Genomic DNA, 19,232 nt, shown 5'->3' on the forward strand with positions numbered 1-19,232 from the left:
TCTTCCCCAGGTCTACCTGCTCTTCCTACAGAAACACATCCTTAGTATAAGTCAGGGGTGTCCAATCTTTTTACTTCCCTAGGCCACACGAGAATTGTCTTCAGCTGGACAAACTTGGTCTAAGTATTTTTTCAGCTGTTTTCTCCTGAGCCAAGAGTAAATGCCAGGGAGGGTCCTCTTCTCCATGTCATCACTGGGCTCTGAAAGGTTCTGGGCTTATGTGAAGTCCTCCAACACAAAGGGAAGGCAGTGCCTGAACTCTGAGATCTTCTCCCAGGCCCTCAGTTCAAGGCTTAATGTTCAGTTGCCCTTTACAACAGCCCCCTCCCCTCCCTTCCCTCAAGTAACAAGTCACAGAGCTAGTCTCAGCCAGCCCCAAAGGCTACAGCTAACGTCCATCCTCTGCTAACTTAAGATATTGGGCAAATATAGAAGTTGTCCATGCCAGTTTCATCATGTACAAAATCAGCATAAGATCTACCACAAAAGGCCATGAGGATTAAGGGTATGTAAAAAACTTAGTATAAGGCCTGATACTAAATGGTGAACATTCATGAAGTCCACTGCAAGATCATTAACCTGACAACAGGGTAAAACGGCATGTACCCAGCCAGTGGCCTAACATCTCAGGCACAGGTCAGACTAGGCACTGCTTACCCTGTGTTACAGTCTTAGTGTTGGTTTCTAGTAAAAGACTCTGAATCAACTCAAAATTTAAAGGTATTATCTCACACTCTCAGGACAGGAACTATCAATTCAGTTTACCAAGAAATGTACTTTTCATTAACTTCTGATCAAGGGTAAAAAGATAATGAACGGGTCATGACTGAAGAATCCAATACTGAGAACTTTTAAACAAAATTTAGATGCACACTGCGCCCACTCATTTTTGCTTTCCTTGTACTGATGACACTTGAACACTAGCCTGAACTGCAGAATCCACTTATATGCACTTTCTTTCACCTCTGCCATCCTTGAGACAGCAAGACCAACTCCTTCCTCTTCTCCTCAGTCAATTCAAGATGACAAGGATGAAGACCTTTATGATCCATTTCCACTTCCACTTAATAGTAAATATATCTTGATTTTCTTAATATTTCCTTTTCTCTAGCTTACACTGTAATACAGCATATAATACATACATATAACATGTAAAAATGTGTTAACAACTGTTTACATTATTGCTAAGGCTTCCGGTCAACAGTAGGCTATCAGTAGTCAAGTTTTTAGAGTTAAGTTATATATGGCTTTTGGACTGCATGGGGGGCTGCTGCCCAACCTTCACACTGTTCGAGTTAACAGTAATGTGAAAGCTAAAAACAATCTACATAAAATAGTAAAATAAAAGTTGTCCATTCAAGTCAATCTTTTTGGCTGTTAAAAACCATGAGTAGGCTGGGCGCAGTGGCTCATGCCTAATTCCAGCACTTTGGGAGGCCAAGGTGGGTGGATCACTTGAGGTCAGGAGTTTGAGACCAGCCTGGCCAACATGGCAAAACCCTGTCTCGACTAAAAAATTAGCAGATGTGGTGGTGGGACCGTTATCCCAGCTTTTTGGGAGGCTGGGATAACAGGTGCCCTGAGACAGGAGAATCGCTTGAACCTGGGAGGCAAGAGGCTGCAGTGAACTGTGATTATGCAGCCACACTCCAGCCTGGGTGACAGAGCAAGACTCCATCTCAAAAAAGAAAAGTATCAAAAGAAAAAAATTGAAAAAAAAACCCTATATGTGCTAACATAGAAGTGTATAGGCTGCGCTACTAAAAGGGAAAATGCCAAATTGCTGCAACAGTCCCTATGGAGTAATGTCATGCATATTCTGGGGACACAAGAAATGTTATCAGGGAGGCGTGAGGAGCTTTAAGGTGGACAGCTACTCTCACTTGTTAAGATAGTCACATCTCCTAAGAATGACATGAGGCTAACTGATCAGGAGCCCAGATGATTCAAACGATTCAAATATGAATAAAAACCATGAGACAAATTTTCTAAAAACTGTAGGCTTTTTTTATTCAGTTAAGAGGTAGACAGATGAACATGGAAGGCTGTCCCATTTAAGTTGCCCAAAGTTCACATTCCACTTCATTCATCCATCCCACGCTGCCAGGAATCTTAAAAGAAATAATGAAGATTGCCAAAAGGCTTTTTTCCTTACTTCTTCTTAGTAATAATAGTCAACAAACTGCTTGCAAAGAAGTTACTACTAATTTAAATTTTCACTGTGTTCAAAGAATCTCATCCCTCTAAGAAGCTCCCACATATGCAAATAGATCCTGCCACTACTGACAGGAGGGCAGAGTACCACTGACTCTACTTATATAAGAGACTACAAGGGAAGCTTTAGTTATATTTTTTTTGTTGTTAAATCCCTGTGCATGTTAGGGCAGAAGCTGGTGAAACCAACAAAGCAGAGCATACTCTGTCAAATGGCTCTGCATGGTTGTTTTAAATAAAAAAAAAAAAAAAAAAAAAAACACAAGTCATCTTCAGAGACAACATTAAAACAAAATGGAATTGAAGCCTGATACAAAAAGTAGAGAAATATGTACAGGAATTCACAGCCCAGAAGGAAAGGGGACCTCAGCAGGAGCCAGTGGAACCCTGGCTATTTTACATAGCTAATTTTGAGACAAGTCATATTTAGCACAAAAGCAATTATAGCACAAGTAACACTTCCCTCCTCTGGCTCCCAAATAAAAAGACTCTTGTCAGTCTTCAGTTAACACTGTAATCATTCTTCAGGGGAGCAGGAATACCTAAGGTGGTCCCAAACATTGACACAAATTTTAATCTCAAACAGCTTCACATTAGAGGATGGCATATCTGAAGACTGCCATGATGGCAGCACTGATAACTCCAGAAATGGGGACTGTGACAAACCAGGCCATAAAAATGTTACGAAAGAGACGCCAGTCAACAGCCTTCTTGGACCGGAGCCAGCCAACAGATACAACAGAGCCCACCTAAAAGAGAAACAGACCAAGGAAACACGTTATTAAAGTGCCAATGGTATTCTGGTATTTTGGCAAACAGACAGCTAAAACTGTTTGGACAAGGAGCTCCAGACCCCTGGACAAGAACAAATCCATGAAAGCTGGTTTACAACAGGTTAAAAAGATGGGAAAATGAAGGCAATTTGAAAATCCAACCATAATCTATACTAACGGTAGTAAAAGGACACAAGAACTATTTCTTTTCCCCTTCTAAGCCACTAGAATTTAATGAATAAACACTGCTTTTAATAACAAATTGAGTTGCAAGTCTTCCAAGGATTATTTGCAGAGTGGCTGATATTAAACCTAATAAACGACTGCCTAGAGACTATCTGGTAGCAAACAGATGACTCTGCAGGATCCACAATGGACCAACTTCAATCCTTTTAAGAAAACCAGTTTCTTCCTTTTCCTATAATTATAATATTGTCATTAAACAACCTTAAGATTTGTTTCGTTTCTCAGTATTCCAATCCTGAGAGGCCCTGAATACATGCCTTCTGTAAATAAACTGCCTGGCCAACATTCTGGCAAGCCTCGCAGACTTGTTAGAAGCAGGCCTTAAGCCACCACCAATGGTAGCAGAAACCCACCTGGCCAGAATTAAAGCACCGCCAGTTTCTAAGAATACACCCATCCTGCCCTGAATGGCTTCCTTAAAGACAAAGAACATAATGGTGCCGGCCCGGCGCAGTGGCTCACGCATGTAATCCTAGCACTTTGGGAGGCCAAGTCAGGTCAATCACCTGAGGTCAGGAATTTATTACCAGCCTGGCCAACATGGTGAAACCCTGTCTCTACTAAAACACAAAAATTAGCCAGGCATGGTGGCGGGCAACTGTAATCTCAGCTACTTGGGAGGCTGAGACACAAGAATCATTTGCACCTGGGAGGCGGAGGCTGCAGTGAGCCAAGATCGCACCACTACACCACAGCCTGGGGGACAGAGCAAGACTCTGACTCATAAATAAATAAATAAAGGTGTCAAGTAGAAATGACTCAAGATTTTTAAAAAAATTATTATAAAGCCACTACAATGATGGCTTTGTTACTTAGGGATGGCTAAGTAACAAAGGAAGAGGTTAGTAACCAAAAATTACAGCAAGCTCCACATAAAAGAATGTTTCTATTATTTGGGGAGAATATTTAATTGCTTAAATAAGAATAGACACAAGAAATTGTACAGTGTAAGCCTTTATTCTTGTAATCACTTGTAAAAATTTGTGAACTCTTTAAGACTCCAATTACGTAAAACTTTCTAAATCAAGTATCAGAGAAGTAAATTTTAAACCCTACCTATTAGAAAAACCATTTGAAAAACACACATTGACATTACACTTACTTTACAATGTGTTGTACTGATGGGAAGGCCAATATTTGATGCAATCACCACAGTGAGGGCAGATGCCAGTTCAATACTGAAGCCACTATAGACACAAAAGGATTCTCGTCAGGAATTCAGCTTGACTTTTTTGAGAAGCTAACACTACTTCTCAAGTTAACACAGTCCTGCTTTCTTCTACTCAGTCACAAAACCTCCACTGACATCTTTATTTGCTATAACCCCTAAGATCCACCTTATTTAAATCAAGCCACGGGATGCCCAGTTTCCTTATTCTAAGGTTTCAAGTTTCATATTTATCTGGAAGTCCTTTTTTTTTTCTTTGAGATGGAGTCTCACTCTGTCGCCCAGGCTGGAGTGCAGTGGTGCGATCTTGGCTCGCTGCAACCTCTGCCTCCTGGGTTCATGCAATTCTCCTGCTTCAGCCTCCTAAGTAGCTGGGATTACAGGCACGTGCCACCATGCCTGGCTAATTTTTCTGTTTTCAGTAGAGACAAGGTTTCACCATGTTGGTCAGGCTGGTCTTGAACTCCTGACCTCGTGATCCACCTGCCTCAGCCTCCCAAAGTACTGGGATTACAGGCATGAGCCACCACGCCTGGCCCTGGAAGCCCACTATTAAATAAAATTTGCACTTTTATTTTGAAGAGTTTGGTAAACATGACTCTTAGCTCCCAAGTAAAGACAAATAAAAAGCAAGTATACATAACTATCCACTCTTAGCACACACAGCTTTCTCAGAAAAGTCATTTTCTTCAGAGACCACTGGAGCTGAATGGATAAAATGTCTGACCAAAATGTTTAAGATCAAGACAAGTAAAATCTAAAAAGAACACATTGACAATAAGAACATCAGGAACTTAAACAAACTTGGTTACTTTAAACTAGAGATTCATTAGCACTTGACAGTATTACATCTCTGAAGAAAATGAGTACTGACCTCTGTAAGACCTGCTCCACCTACTTACCTAGAGGGTGTGATCGGTGTCAGATCCTTCCCCATGGTCTGGATTACTCTCCTTCCCCAAACCCACAGACCAATACAGATACCAACACCACCATAGAGTAGAAGCCATATTGGTGTTGCCACTTTTGAAGAAACATCTCCCGTGTCATAAACCAAATATAAAGCAACCAGAGGCCCAATGGCATTGCTGGAAGAAACAAAGAGAGCAGAAGTAATTTTTCAGGCAGAACTAGATCTTGGCAAGATCCAATTTGCTGAATGACATACCAGGTTATCTAAAGCATAGCTTTCAAGCAAAAGGGCTTTTTCTTTCCAAGGATATAAATAGAACCCCAACATACACAAAAGACAAATGAACACAGCTCTGGTGGAGGGAGCACCATGCAAATGGTGGCCTCTTTCTTCCTATAGGCAGCTTAAAGCAACTCTCAGGTTCCAATAAAGTTTACAAAGCAAACTACAAAATCATTCTGTATGAAAAGCTTTCAAGTTATTCATCTTACATCCCACAATTCACTACCAAAGAATTGGATCTCATCTTGATAGACAAAAGCCTTCTCTGTGAAAGATACCTATTATCTACAGAAATAAAGTTAAAAACATTCTTTGTAATTCCTCTGAAGAGTAAAACTGTACTGTCTTATTAAGTCGATGACTGCTATTACCTCATTCTATTTGTATTATTCAGGGTCCCATAAGTGCTAGTAGTACCACTACCACAAGCACAGGCTTATGAAAAGGATAAATGGTTTAAAAATAGGGTTAACAACATGAAGATCAATGTCAACTCACCTTACATCATTGCCACCATGGGCAAATGAGCCAAAGCAGGCTGTAAGGATCTGCAAGAATTGGAAGAGGAGAGAGACTTCAGGCTTATCCTGATCATACCATTCTTCTAGAGAGCCATTGCTTCCTTTTCTGTCACCTAGACCCATCTCTGCCTTGACACTCATGTCTATCTCAGATGCAGAGTGAAGGTCTGACACAGCATTGCAGTAACTGGTATAACTGTCCATTCGAATTCGCTTCTTGGAGTCAGCATTAGGCCATGTCAGCTTCTCCATTTCTTCGCCCTTCTGTTCACCTTCTTTGGCACGGAATGAATCCAAAGCCATGCCACATATTGCCATAGTATAGGAAGTATAGCTATTATTGCGCCTTAAGGGTTTGTCACCAGAGTCTCCCATGCAGTCTCCCACCTTGGCAAGATGTAATTTATGGAGCAGCTCTTTGTACAAGCCGGAATCTTTATGCACAGTGTGATACTGGTAGTGGCCACTGGAGTTTATTTGGTTGCTGACGGCTTGACTGAACTGGACAAGGTTCCCATTAGGCAACTGCACTGCACCTAGTCAAGATCACCAAGGTGACAATCAATACAAAAAGCAACAAATCTAAAACAGTAAGCCTTCTCACCACTGCAGACAACAAAGTGAAACCAGGAATTCCAACTCACCATTCACAGTGCTATCTATGCTGGTTTCCTCTTTCAAGTCCACGCTGGGAAGCCTTTCTTGCTCTGGAGCTTCTTCCAAATCTCCAAGTTTGAATGAGACTGTTCTCTCCTCCACCACAGCCTGAAGAGGCACAGTGGCAGACCCTACCTCAGAAACAGGATTCCCGTTTTCAATATCACTGACAGACAACTTTGTTTCTTCATGGTCTTCTTTCAAGCTATTCTTCTTTTCCATTAAGGGGCTTTCAGATGGACTAGACTTTATTTCTCCTAGGAAAAAAAAAGGGTTTTTTTTTGGTTTGGTTGTGGCCATACTACCTTGTTCCACATCTCCTTTCTTCCACCCCCAAAAAACCCATCTCAAAACAACAATGTATGTGAACTTCAGAAACGTTTTTTCCTGCCTGCTTTATCATTTGCCAGCAACTCTCACTTGGGAACAACCAGCAATGCAGAACACCCTATGTCGGGGGTCCCAAACGTTTTCTGTAAATATTTTAGGTTTTACGGGCTTCTGTAGCATATTCGTGTTATGTTTTTATTTTTACAACCCTTTACAGATATAAGAACCCTTCTTAGCTCCTACTGACCCATTCTGCAGTGGAAAGTAGCTCAATCACTGGGGTGATAATCTGAAACTAAAAATCTGAACTATACCCAATTCTATTCTTTTTAAAAGAGGATTCTCGCCAGGCGCGGTGGCTCACGCCTGTATGCCTCGGAGGCCGAGGCGGGTGGATCATGAGGTCAAGAGATCGAGACCATCCTGGTCAACATGGCGAAACCCCGTCTCTACAAAAAATTAGCTGGGCATGGTGGTGCACGCCTGTAATCCCAGCTACTCAGGAGGCTGAGGCAGGAGAACAGCCTGAACCCAGGAGGCAGAGGTTGTGAGCTGAGATTGCACCATTGCACTCCAGCCTGGGTGGGTAACAAGAGTGAAACTCTGTCAAAAAAAAAAAAAAAAAAGATTCTCTCCAATTTCAGTCCATCAATTCAAGCAAAGTGGCATAGCTCAATGCAGGGAACAAAAGATGACAACTTTAATTTCCACCTCTATGAAACAGAGATGTGCCTTATGGCTCTAAATCCCATAGGCAGACCAGAGTATCTCTTGCCTATCTCTCATGCCAGTGTTCCGTATGCTGACCTATCCATTCAGGCACCTCAAACTACAGACTGACTAACATAAAGCAAGACTTGTTTCATCTCCTCCCAGAAAGGGAAAATGAGGTCACAGAGTCCTGAAAGCCTGGTTCCCACCGTGCACTTGGCACAGCCAGACTAGCAGAGAACCTCTCGGAGGCTCCTCCACTCAGCTGCGGTGACGCAGCATTCTTCCTAATGCCTCTGCAGTCTGTGCATCCCTCAGCTTTGAAAGGATAAACTTGCAATGGCTAACCCAGCCTTCACATAGATGAAAAGGACAGAAAATGATTCTTTTAAGGAAAAAAAATACAAGATTTAAGGTAAGTCTGATACTGACCAAAATTTACTCAGTATTTAATTATGAGTGTGTTGTAATGACCTAAATGATTCTTTACCATGACACTTGAAAATGTTTACTTCTAGAATCTGTGTTACAATTCTAGCAGAAACGCAATGTATGTTTGTATATGTATTTGCATTGTATACTGAAATACAATGTCTATATGTATTCTAGCCCATATACAACATGTACACATTAGACTTAGCTTTGTGTGTCTGAATCTGAAGTTATACACAGAAGTAGTTGGGGCAAATGTTTCCTCTATGAAAATATCTTGTACCTACCCCTTATTTTCCATTAAGGTATCCTTATATTTCTCAGTAAATGTAGGGTATGAATCTATCATGTTACTGGAAACTGACCAAGGAACACTAAAAAAAAAATTAATGTCTCTACAGCATAGGCTGAATACTCTTTATCACTAGGTCTTAGGTCATGTAGTCTATTTAAGAACACAGTTTGGACAACAAACCGATATTCTCAAATTTCCCTTTAAAATCTCTTATTTTGCCTATCTATCCTAATAGATTTTTTTCTTTTTTTTTTTGAGATGGAGTTTCGCTCTTGTTACCCAGACTGGAGTGCAATGGCACGATCTCAGCTCACTGCAACCTCCACCTTCTGGGTTCAAGCAATTCTCCTGCCTCAGCCTGCCAAGTAACTGGGATTACAGGCACGCACTACCATGCCCAGCTAATAGTTGTATTTTTAGTAGAGGCGAGGTTTCACCTCGTTTACCAGGATGGTCTCGATCTCTTGACCTCATGATCCACCTGCCTCGGCCTCCCAAAGTGCTGGGATTATAGGCGTGAGCCACCGCGCCCGGCCTATCCTAGTAGATTTTTACAGGTAACCAAACAAAAAAGAAATAAGCACAACATTAGTAAACTTTTCTGCTATAACTTATTACTTACGTTCAATTTTTCTCTTCATCCTGGGACATACAAAGAACCAGACGATAAGGGCACAGAAAACTGCACATCCCACCGAGATGAGGATGGTACCCCACAGAGGAAGTTTGTCAAAGCCCAGCACTAGGAGATAAAATGGTGCATCTTGAAAACCCCAGGGCAACAGCCCCCTGCAATAATGTGTAAACCCTCCTCTGGGGACTAAGGGATTCCCCAAGCCAGCCCATCACCCTTGATAGCTGCTGCCAGATTTAAGTGCACAGGGTTCACTGTGCTAGTGCCTATACAAATTTGGGAGAAAAACTCAATGATCATCTGAAAACCCACGCCAGCCTGGCCCACCTGAACACCTGCGAGACTCGTGTCCTATGCCTCAACATAGTAGCCTTCTTCCTTTCTTCACTTTATAAGATAGTAAGGATCATTACATGCTAAGGACCTGTGACTAGCTATGAAAAAGAAAAGTGTTCCACTCCCTAGCTCGTAATCATAACTGCCACATATTCCACTACCACGTACAAACTTATTTTAATGTCAAAAGAATGATGTCTCAGTAGTCACATTTGTCATGCTGACATAATTCTGTGTAAAAGTGATTACATCCATTGCACCGGCCTTCAGTAAAATCCTCTAAAGAGATTATCTCCTTGAAAGCAGTATCGAAGCAAGATACAAACAACAAAAATTCCTATCAAAAGTCAGTAATTTAAAGTTTTGTCTTTCAGCAGGGCACAGTGGCTCATGTCTGTAATCCCAGCACTTTGGGAGGCCAAGGCAGGTAGATCACCTAAGGTCAGGAGTTTGAGACCAGCCTGGCCAACGTGGCGAAAGCCATCTCTACTAAAAATACAAAAAAATTTAGCCAGGCATGGTGACGCACACCGGTAGTCCCAGCTACTCAGGAGTCTGAGGTGGGAGAATCGCTTAAACCTGGGGGCAGAGGTTGCAATGAGCTGAGATTGTCCAGCCTGGACTTTGTCTCAAAAAAAAAAAAAAGTTTTGCTTTCACAAAAAGGAAAATTTAGTGGTAATTTCACTAGCAAGTCTTATCTTAAAAAAAAGAGACTTGCCTAGCAACACTTCCCATGTGGTTTAAGAATGAGCAGTATTAGTCATGATTTTATTGTCACCTACATGCCAGTAGGCTCCAAACCATTAGTCTGTACTAAAGACAGAAACAAAGCACTGGCTGGGTGCAGGGGCTCGCGCCTGTAATCCCAGCACCTTGAGAGGTCAAGGCAGGCGGAACACCTGAGGTCAGGAGTTTGCTTCTCCTCACCAGTACATAAGAGTTCAGTATTTCCTAAGAACGGTATTTTCTTAAAGTTCTCTGTTTTGGTCCTGATTATTCCAAGAATAAAAGCAAGATTTAAAACTTAGCTCCACCTAACAAAATGCACACACATAATTGTGAATCTAAAAAAAGATTTAAAAAAAAATGCAAACATTTAGCTAACTCCAGGGTCAGCAACTACTTAGTGAGGTTTAAGAGGCAAGTCACAACCCATTAGTCAAAACTGAAATCATTTCAGTGGGCCACAACAAATGTTTAAAAAAAAAACTAAAGAGAATTTGAAAATATGGGTGCATAGCACATAGTTAAGTATAAGCGGCTCTTAACACTATTTCAGTTATCTTTCTCTCTATATACATACACATGTATCCCGTATTTCTTCCAGTGGGTCACAGTATAAAGAAGAAAAGTCACTGCCTACGTAGTCACAGACCATCAGGGCCAAATGAGCCTAGATACCAAAACTGTACTGTCCTGCAAGTTACAAGTTACCAATCTTTTGTAGTTGCTAAATTAAACTTGTAGCACCATAATTTAATCCATGCCTTGCCTTAGTCCCAAACATGAAAGTAATCAACATTTCAACCTTTATATTCTCACAAATTATTTTTCCTCTCAGCTGCATGGATTTCTTCTTCCAAGTGCACTTAGAGCAGGTGGTAAACATCCCAACTCTTCTCATTCAAGCAGATTCACGGAAGTTTAGTAATTAGAAACAATAGTATCTCCATTTGGGAGAGAAAAATGAGACTATCCAGCAAACCAGTCCTAAACGACTGATTACTGAAGACCAGATATAACTAATGACTTCAGTAGTCGAGGTCAGTATTAATTCCAGCATTTTTAGTATAGACAGGAGAAAGGGAAGGAGAAGGTCATATTATCGTGGATCCTGTGAAGACTAAAGAGGAAAGGTCTGTAGTGATTTAGAATCTGAGCAGGTCTCTTTGGTTGAAAAACTATCTAGGTTAACTCAGCATACACTAGCCTGCAGCCTTCTGAAATGGGCGCAGGCCAGCCACCTTCTAGGAGATTTCAGCCCTGTAAAGCAAAAAGGGGTAAATTGGGCATTTAATGCAAGTTTTGTAAACAACTTTATATTCACATTTAAATGTTTTGATATGTACTTACACGGTGCTCCGGTATACATGATGGAAAAGAGGTTTATTCCAACTGTGCAGGCATAGAAAACTGGCAAAGCTCGCAAACCATTAGGAACTGGATCTGCCTGTAAAACATCATTAAGATCAATATCTTAAAAGCTATAAAAGTTAACCCATTTCCACAGAATCTTGTAACAGGGTAGGTTTGGGAATTACAGTGCCAGTAACTGTCCCTCCAGCAGTTTCCAAAGCCAACTGGGCCTGCATTTGCTCCTGGAATTCTTCCTATGAAGGTTAATTCCAACTTCAACCTGTTTTTTTTTTTTTTTTCTATTTTTCATAACAAGGCTACCTCTACCAGTGACTGATAACCTCCTGAAAAAATGATTTCAACAGCCACATTCTAAGGTACCCAAAAAGCCCTAACATAAACTTGAGCACATGACTGAGGATAGGCTATACTCTACGTTTGTAAGAGATGTCAAGACACACTATGTTAGGATGCTGCTTACCTGACGACTTCATACCTTCAAAGACTAAAAATACAACATGCAGACTATACCTATGGCAACCATCTTATCTAAACATCTGACAAAGATGCCAATGCTTTACCGAAGTCCAATGATAAAAACTGATTGCACACAAGGTCATCCACTCACTCAACAGACTGTGTGCCAAGCACTATCCTGGGCATTGAAGTATAGGAGGGAGTAAGACCAAGTTCCTGTATATACAAAAAATTAGCTGGGCGTGGTTGTGCATATCTGTAATTCCAGCTACTCAGGAGGCTGAGGCAGAAGAATTGCTTGAACCCAGGAGTCAGAGATAAGCCAAGATCGCACCACTGCACTCCAGCCCAGGTGAAAGAGCAAGACTCTGGGAGGACACGGCTGCAGTGAGCTACCATTAGGCCATCAAATTTCAGCCTGGGTGACAGGGCAAGATTTTGCTTCTTAAAAGAAAAAAATGCCAGGCGTGGTGGTTCAAGCCTGTAATCCCAGCACTTCGGGAGGCCGAGGAGGGTGGACGACCTCAGGTCAGGAGTTCAAGACCAGCCTGGCCAACATCGCAAAACCCCATGTCTACTAAAAATACAAAAAAAAAAAAAAAAACTAGCCAGGCGTGGTGGCAGGTGCCTGTAAGCCCAGCTATTCAGGAAGCTGAAGCAGGAGAATTGCTTGAGCCCTGGAGGCAGAAGTTGCAGTGAGCCGAGATAGTGCCCAGCATTCCAGCCTGGGTGACAGAACAAGACTTCATTTCAAAGAAAAAAAGCTCCAAAAAACCCAACCCAAGACTCCCACACCGCAAAACTAAAACCCTTTAGTGTTCTAAAGACATTATGTGGGGACTTCTCTACAGATTTTCAAAGACTATTTCATAATATAGGATTATCTATAAATCAAACGTAATTGACTTATCAGAAGTAGCAGCCTGTGTATTTATTATTCTGTACAGTATAGCCCAATTAAGTATTCCCTGAGGTAAAAAAAAAAATCTGAGGTATTCTCTATACAAAGTAGTTGGGGATGGGGTAGGGAATGAATGACACTACTATACCAAGTTTATTATGAAATACAGGATCATAGTTAAAAAAAAAGTCAAAAGTTCCAAAGAGCCTAGGAAAAAGGTACAAGAAAGGACTCTCATCTTTGTACAGATCCACCTAACACACAAGTAAAACTTCACCTGGAAATAATGTGAATGCCTGATCATCTATCTAGTCATGTGGGATGGGAAAGAAGGTCTTCACATAACCCCCTACCTTCACCAGAATAGTTCACTTTTACATATTGGATATTCTGTTTTTGTCTAAAGAAAAGGGAAGATAACCTAAATATATTTCTCATAATACATGAGAATGCCAAAAGCCCTGTTTTCTTTGACTAGAATTTAAAAATACTCAACAGGAGCACTGAGGAGTATCCCTTCTGTACAATGCCAGTCCTTAACAGAAGCACCTCACCTCCACTGTGTCTGTCCCTACCAAATTACCAACATGCTTGGAGCAAACATTCAGAGAATAGAAAATGTTTAAAAAGAAGTTTTTTGAAATAAAAAGATGTACTTTTAATCTTAATTTCCAAGATAGACTTTTAAGAGTTGGAATGTATCTTAATGGTCAAATATTCAGATTTTAGCAGTTAGGATCCCCAAAGCTTACCAGTCTATTTTCTTGAAATTTAACTCCTAAAAAGAAGCGGAAAGAGTCACACTCACCTGAAAACTCCTGTTAGAGAAGAACTGGCCTGCAAGAGTGTATGTGCATGTACACGCAGAGTGGGGGAAGATCCTCAAAGTCAATATTGTTTTATTTATTTATTTTTTTGAGACAGAGTCGAGATCCATTGGCAGTTTGGAGTGCAGTGGTGTAATCTCGGCTCACTGCAAGCTCTGCCTCCTGGGTTCAAGCAATTCTCCTGCCTCAGCCTCAAGTACTTGGGACTATAGGTGCCTGCCACCACACCCAGCTAATTTTTGGTATTTTAGTAGAGATGGAGTTGGCCAGTATGATCTCTAACTCCTGACCTCACGATCTGCCTGCCTCGGCCTCCCAAAGTGCTGGGATTACAGGAGTGAGCCATCGCACCCGGTCCATCAATATTGCTTTAAACACTATGCCAATCATTCTTCATTTCATCATACCCATTCTCATACCCACATGAAAAATATACAGTTAATACTACAAATTAGCTGGGCTGCTCCCCAGTGTGGGCGACAGAGCGAGACTCCATGTCAAAAAAAAAAAAAAACCCAGAAAACAAAAACAAAATATATGGTTAAGAAATCAGTTACTATATCTAACTTCAGCTCTCAGTAACAGTGTGGGAGTATGCATTCCTCAGATGAGAGGTTCTGGCCACTTAAGAATCCCTTTTTGCACCTCAGAGGACCACCATTCCCCCTCTGGGAAATTAAGTTTGTTTTCTGGAGGTGAAACACACAAACCAACTCCAAAAACAAAATGATGTTACTCAATCATCAACAAAGGGCCAGTATAAACCTTGATAAAGCGGGAATTCCCAACAGGAGATCCTACTAATGCTTCTGACTCTCTGCTAAGTAGCAGGATATAGGGTTCTAATAGAAGTACTAAAAAAACCCGGTCCATGACAGCCAGGCACAGTGGCTCACGCCTCTAAACCCAGCACTTTGGGAGGCTGAGGTGGGCAAATCACGAGGTCAAGAGATCAAGACCACCCTGGCCAACCTGGTAAAACCCTGTCTCTACTAAAAACACAAAAATTAGCTGGGCATGGTGGCGCAAGCCTGTAGTCTCAGCTACTCGGAAGGCTGAGGCAGGAGAATTACTTGAAGCCAGGAGGTGGAGGTTGCAGTGAGCCAATACTGCACCACTGCACTCCAGAGCAAGACTCCGTCTCAAAAAAAAAATCCAGTCCATGACTACTGGTGAGCCTCTAATTTAAGCATCCTAGTATCATACACTACAGTTGTAGGGTGTGGGAAGGTAGGTGCTTATTGTACCTGTCTGCTGAATGAAACAGAACCAAAACTATAAATCCATAAATATCGATGAACTGTTTACTCTTATCAATTATACCAAGCTAGAAATATTTCAAGTTTTCAAAGTGTTAAACTGCTATATTCTGCCAGATTCTGGCTATGGAAAATAGTGATTAGTAAATCACTTTTCTAGTCACAGAACTGCTATGGAGAAGACAAATCATTCCCTAGAGAAGCTTAGAACTAGACCAGACAAGTGGGTCTGAATACATTCTTATCCGCTGGGATTTATGCTATCTCCCTTCACTCAGATTTCTACAGTTTAGGGACATTTTTAAGAACTTACAATGGATTGTTAAGAGCCATTCACCTTAGAAAAAGGACAACTTTGTTTCCTGAGAAAAATGCATTTATTCTTACTGTAACTTAGTCCTATGCCAACATAATCCCTTGTCTACATTTATTTTGAAGCCAGCATGACTTCTTGATAAAAGAAATGCTATTGGGTAACTTAAAAAGGATTTTCAAACAGACAGGAAATGAAATGGCTGCCTCAAAAAAAAATTTTTGTTGGCCAAAAACGACCTTTAACTGGTTCTTTTCACCTATTCTGAGAAACTGGAATCAAGTCACTCACATCTAGAAGCTTATAAACTAGTTATGATAATCAGCATTGCAGAGACCCATTTAACTGGCAGCTTAATAAAAAAGCTGCAGGGGATACTGACTTGAATTCCAAGCTTATATACATTGTATTAGCTTGTATATAATGGTGGTTCAAACAAACACTCTATAAACAGCTATACAAAGCCACCCAAAATAAATTTCCTTATTTTTTTGCTCCCAGTTTATCCTATTTCTTGGCACATCATAGCATTCAATTTTTCTTCCCTGACTGCCCTCTTATTAAAAACTTGCTTCTTTCAGAGAACTCCACAACATACAAGAGGCACAAAGAACAAAGAACTATTTTAACTTTCCAAGGCCGCATACCTATACACCAATCACATCTGCAAAAGTACCACTGGGTTTGAAACCGACTGGGTGTGATCCATGAAAGGTCTTCATAAGGGAGAGAGTTACCTTATAAGGGAGAGAGTTACCTTATGGAGGATGAACGCACGAACTAGAAAGAATAAAATTCCAGACATAATTCCAGAAAGCAGTGGGGACACGAACCAAGACATCACTGGAATAGAACACATTAAGAAAAAATATCAAATAATGAAAATCAGAAACCAAAAGCTACTTTAAATGTTTAAGAGTTCAAAATTCTTTGGTCTGTCCCTCCACATGAGAACACATACTCCCATACCTAATACCATGGTAACATGTGACAAAAACAAAAATTAAGACACCATTCGGAACATTAAACATACCAATTTTTATCAGTTCAGACCACTTGACACCCTCCTGCCCCTGTGCCACGAGGGAGAAACCAATGGTTGCACCAACAATACAATGGGTTCCAGAAATGGGGAGCTTCAAAAACGAAGCCACGAGTTGCCACACAGCAGAACCTGAAACAAAGTCAAGTTTTATTAAGTAAATGGCAAAATTCTATTAGGTAAGTGGTGCATTCCGAAAGGTTAATCTGAAAGGTTAAGCACAAAAATGGAACCACCCATGATACAAATTTGCTCACCCACCACGAAGAGGACAAAACAAAAAGAACTTACCGAACATAGCACTGACTGAGCCGGCCATCAGCCACTCTCTGGTTGAGTTGTACATCTCCACGTCAATCAAGCCCTTCCGGATGGTTTCGCTCACTTTGGCCCCCAGTAAGACCGAGCCCACTGTTTCAAAGATGCTAGCTAGGATGCAGGCTTGCTTCAGGGTCACTACACCTGAGCCCACAGCTGTACCAAAAGAATTTGCTACATCATTGGCTCCCACGGAGAATGCCAAGACAAATGCAATAATGAAGCCCAGGATGAGCATCCATAGACAGCCCACCAACGGACCAGAAGCTGTAATACTGGGAATCGGCGTTGCCATTCTCTAGAGTAGTGGTTATTTAGTAAGAGAATTACTAAGCGGCTTTCAAGATGTGTAAACAGAATATGAGGTATCAAAAAATGCTGTAATAAATAATATATATTATATAAAATTAAATACTGTAAACTACGGCACAGAAACCGAGCTGGGGAGTTACTGCTATACGTTGCGTATGGGCATCTGTTGTCTGGGGTTTCTTTGGCTCAGGAAGGCTAAAAGCACGGAGCAGAATTCCATGGCGAAGAGAAAGGACGCAAATTCATCCTGCGGGGAAGGGGGAAAATAACAATAGCTGCACGACCCTGGAGGGCCAGTGGGGCACCGGCTCTACCCATGCGCCCGGGGCCCCGCCGTGCCCTCTGCGGGCTACTCCAGACCCCATTCCCCCTAGACGCGCGAGACGGCGGGGCACGTGGCTCCGGGGCCTCCGCGCGCGCCCAGCCCGGCCCCCGCGCTGCCAGCCCGCGCGCGCCCTCAGTACGAAAACCGGAAAAGGGCTGTTCCCGCGCGCGCCGCTCGGGGACCGCCAAAAAGGCCCGCGGGCGGGCGGAATGAAGGCGGCCAGCGGTGAAGCGAGAAGCCGCACCACCCACGCTGGCCGCCGCCGGCGCCACGGCGTCCGCGCCCAGCCCCGGGGAGAAGAAAGAGCCTTTACGAGGCGGCGCCACTACTCACCAGGGGAAAGGGAGGGCGGAGCGGGAGATGAGGAGATCGAGGTGGCGGCGGCTGGAGCCACGGGCACACGCGCCTGCTGTCGGCGAGCACACGGCCCGGGTCGGCGGCACCGGGGACAGCTCCACGGGGCTCACAACTTACCCAGGAAGCAGCCGCAGGGCTCTCAGCAGCCGAAAAGAGCAAGCACGCAACGAGTGCCAGCGGCCATCACTCTAGCGGAGCACGCCACCGGCCCCTACTTATAGCCGGCGCCGCGACCCGCGTGACCTGCCGCGCCTCGCGCCGGCCCCGGAGCCCCGCCCCCGGCATGACGCAGCCCCCGCCGACCCGGCGTGCCCAGCCTGGTGAGCCCGACGGTGGCGCTCATTGGCTCGGCCCGCGCTGGTGGCCACGCCCCCAGCAGGGAGCCGGTCCACGTGGGGCGGGACAACCCCTCCCGGCGCCCTCATCCGGGAGTCACCGCACTGTCTGGTCCCGCCGGCTGGTTACCGCCAGAGACCCAGGGGGGACCTCGCCGTGTCCCCGGAGGCCGTCATGCGGGGTTACAGAGGCTGCGACCAAGGTCATTCCTAGGTCCTCTCTCGGGGCTCCGAAAGCCGTCCGCCCCTCAAGCCGCACTTTCAGCGCACGCATGACCTGCCGCGCCCGGTGGCCACACCCGTCCCGTCTGCCCGGTGACGCTGCGGGAGAGCTTGCGCCTTGGGGCTCCAGATCCAGTTCTGGCACGTTGTTGCACCTGTGACTTGTCCTTGGCCTGGCACTGTCCCTCGCCTGGGGGAAGGCGGGGGGAAATGCTCATGTGGTCGCTTTGCTCCCGCAGTCATGCACTTGGGACTGAAGAGTCACGGGAACCAGCTTGTCTCCCCAGTTATGGCGCAGAACTGCAAGGATGGCTGTGGGTCATTAATTTCCCCGTGGCCTACCTGTGTTTGTAGCGCCGCAGCTGTGGCGAGGGGGAAGGACACTGCTTCGGATTCAAATTCTGACTCCTTGCTGCAGTGTGTCACCTTGAGCAAGTCCCAAATCTCTGACTGCGTTCTCACAATTGTAAAATGTTAACAGTGGCTGCCCACCTTGTGGCTGGAATTAAATGAATTAACGTGTGTGAATGTGGCTAGAACTCAGTAGATGTTCAGGAAAAGCTGATTTCCGCTTTGCTGTTACCGTGAATGTGCTTGTTTTAGAATGTAGAAAAGGGTGGGAGGGGATGTTCTTGCATCCTGGAAGCTTATCCTTTTGAGGTAAAGATTGATTTCTGGTCCCCTGCGTGGTATATAGTGTAGTTTTGACATTATTCAGATGCTTTATGTATATTTGGGGGTTGTTTGATTATATGGCTTAGAAGCAAGTCTAACCAGTCATGCCATGGGAGATTTAGGTCGTGGTCTCTTGTGAGGATTGTAAGGAGATGTAAAAATTCCAGCCAGAAATACCAGGCTTAGCATGCTCCGAAGCCTTCCCCACATTTTTGCTATCTCTAACAGCAGGGCACTGCATAGCAGAAACAAAGACGTTGTAAATTGTTGCTGTCTGAGT

The 19,232-nt window shown here is 43.3% G+C and overlaps 1 protein-coding gene and 1 long non-coding RNA gene across 4 annotated transcripts; one reads left to right on the forward strand and one right to left on the reverse strand.

Moving 5' to 3' along the window:
* Positions 1-1,984: 1,984 nt before the first annotated feature.
* Positions 1,985-17,910, reverse strand: SLC20A1 (solute carrier family 20 member 1). 3 transcript variants are annotated; one of them, XM_078348929.1, is made up of 11 exons: positions 17,838-17,910; positions 16,700-17,285; positions 16,400-16,540; positions 16,124-16,209; positions 11,587-11,683; positions 9,165-9,284; positions 6,762-7,031; positions 6,095-6,653; positions 5,304-5,489; positions 4,336-4,420; positions 1,985-2,963 (listed from the first exon to the last, which is right to left on the reverse strand). In XM_078348929.1, the coding sequence occupies exons 2-11, from the start codon at positions 17,019-17,021 to the stop codon at positions 2,808-2,810; spliced, it is 2,022 nt and encodes a 673-aa protein (XP_078205055.1). In that variant the 5' UTR covers positions 17,022-17,285; positions 17,838-17,910; the 3' UTR covers positions 1,985-2,807. The 3 variants fall into 3 exon arrangements, with proteins under 3 accessions (XP_078205055.1, XP_035127848.1, XP_078205056.1); XM_035271957.3 differs by having other exon boundaries at positions 17,697-17,910; XM_078348930.1 differs by lacking the exon at positions 4,336-4,420 and having other exon boundaries at positions 17,697-17,910.
* On the forward strand, positions 8,037-13,412 carry LOC128929580 (uncharacterized). The gene is made up of 2 exons (XR_008476223.2): positions 8,037-8,230; positions 11,906-13,412. It is a non-coding gene; the product is annotated as an uncharacterized LOC128929580 (long non-coding RNA).
* Positions 17,911-19,232: the final 1,322 nt, after the last annotated feature.

The sequence above is a fragment of the Callithrix jacchus genome, chromosome 14 (genome assembly GCF_049354715.1).
Source record: "Callithrix jacchus isolate 240 chromosome 14, calJac240_pri, whole genome shotgun sequence".
NCBI classification, from domain to species: Eukaryota; Metazoa; Chordata; class Mammalia; order Primates; family Cebidae; genus Callithrix; species Callithrix jacchus.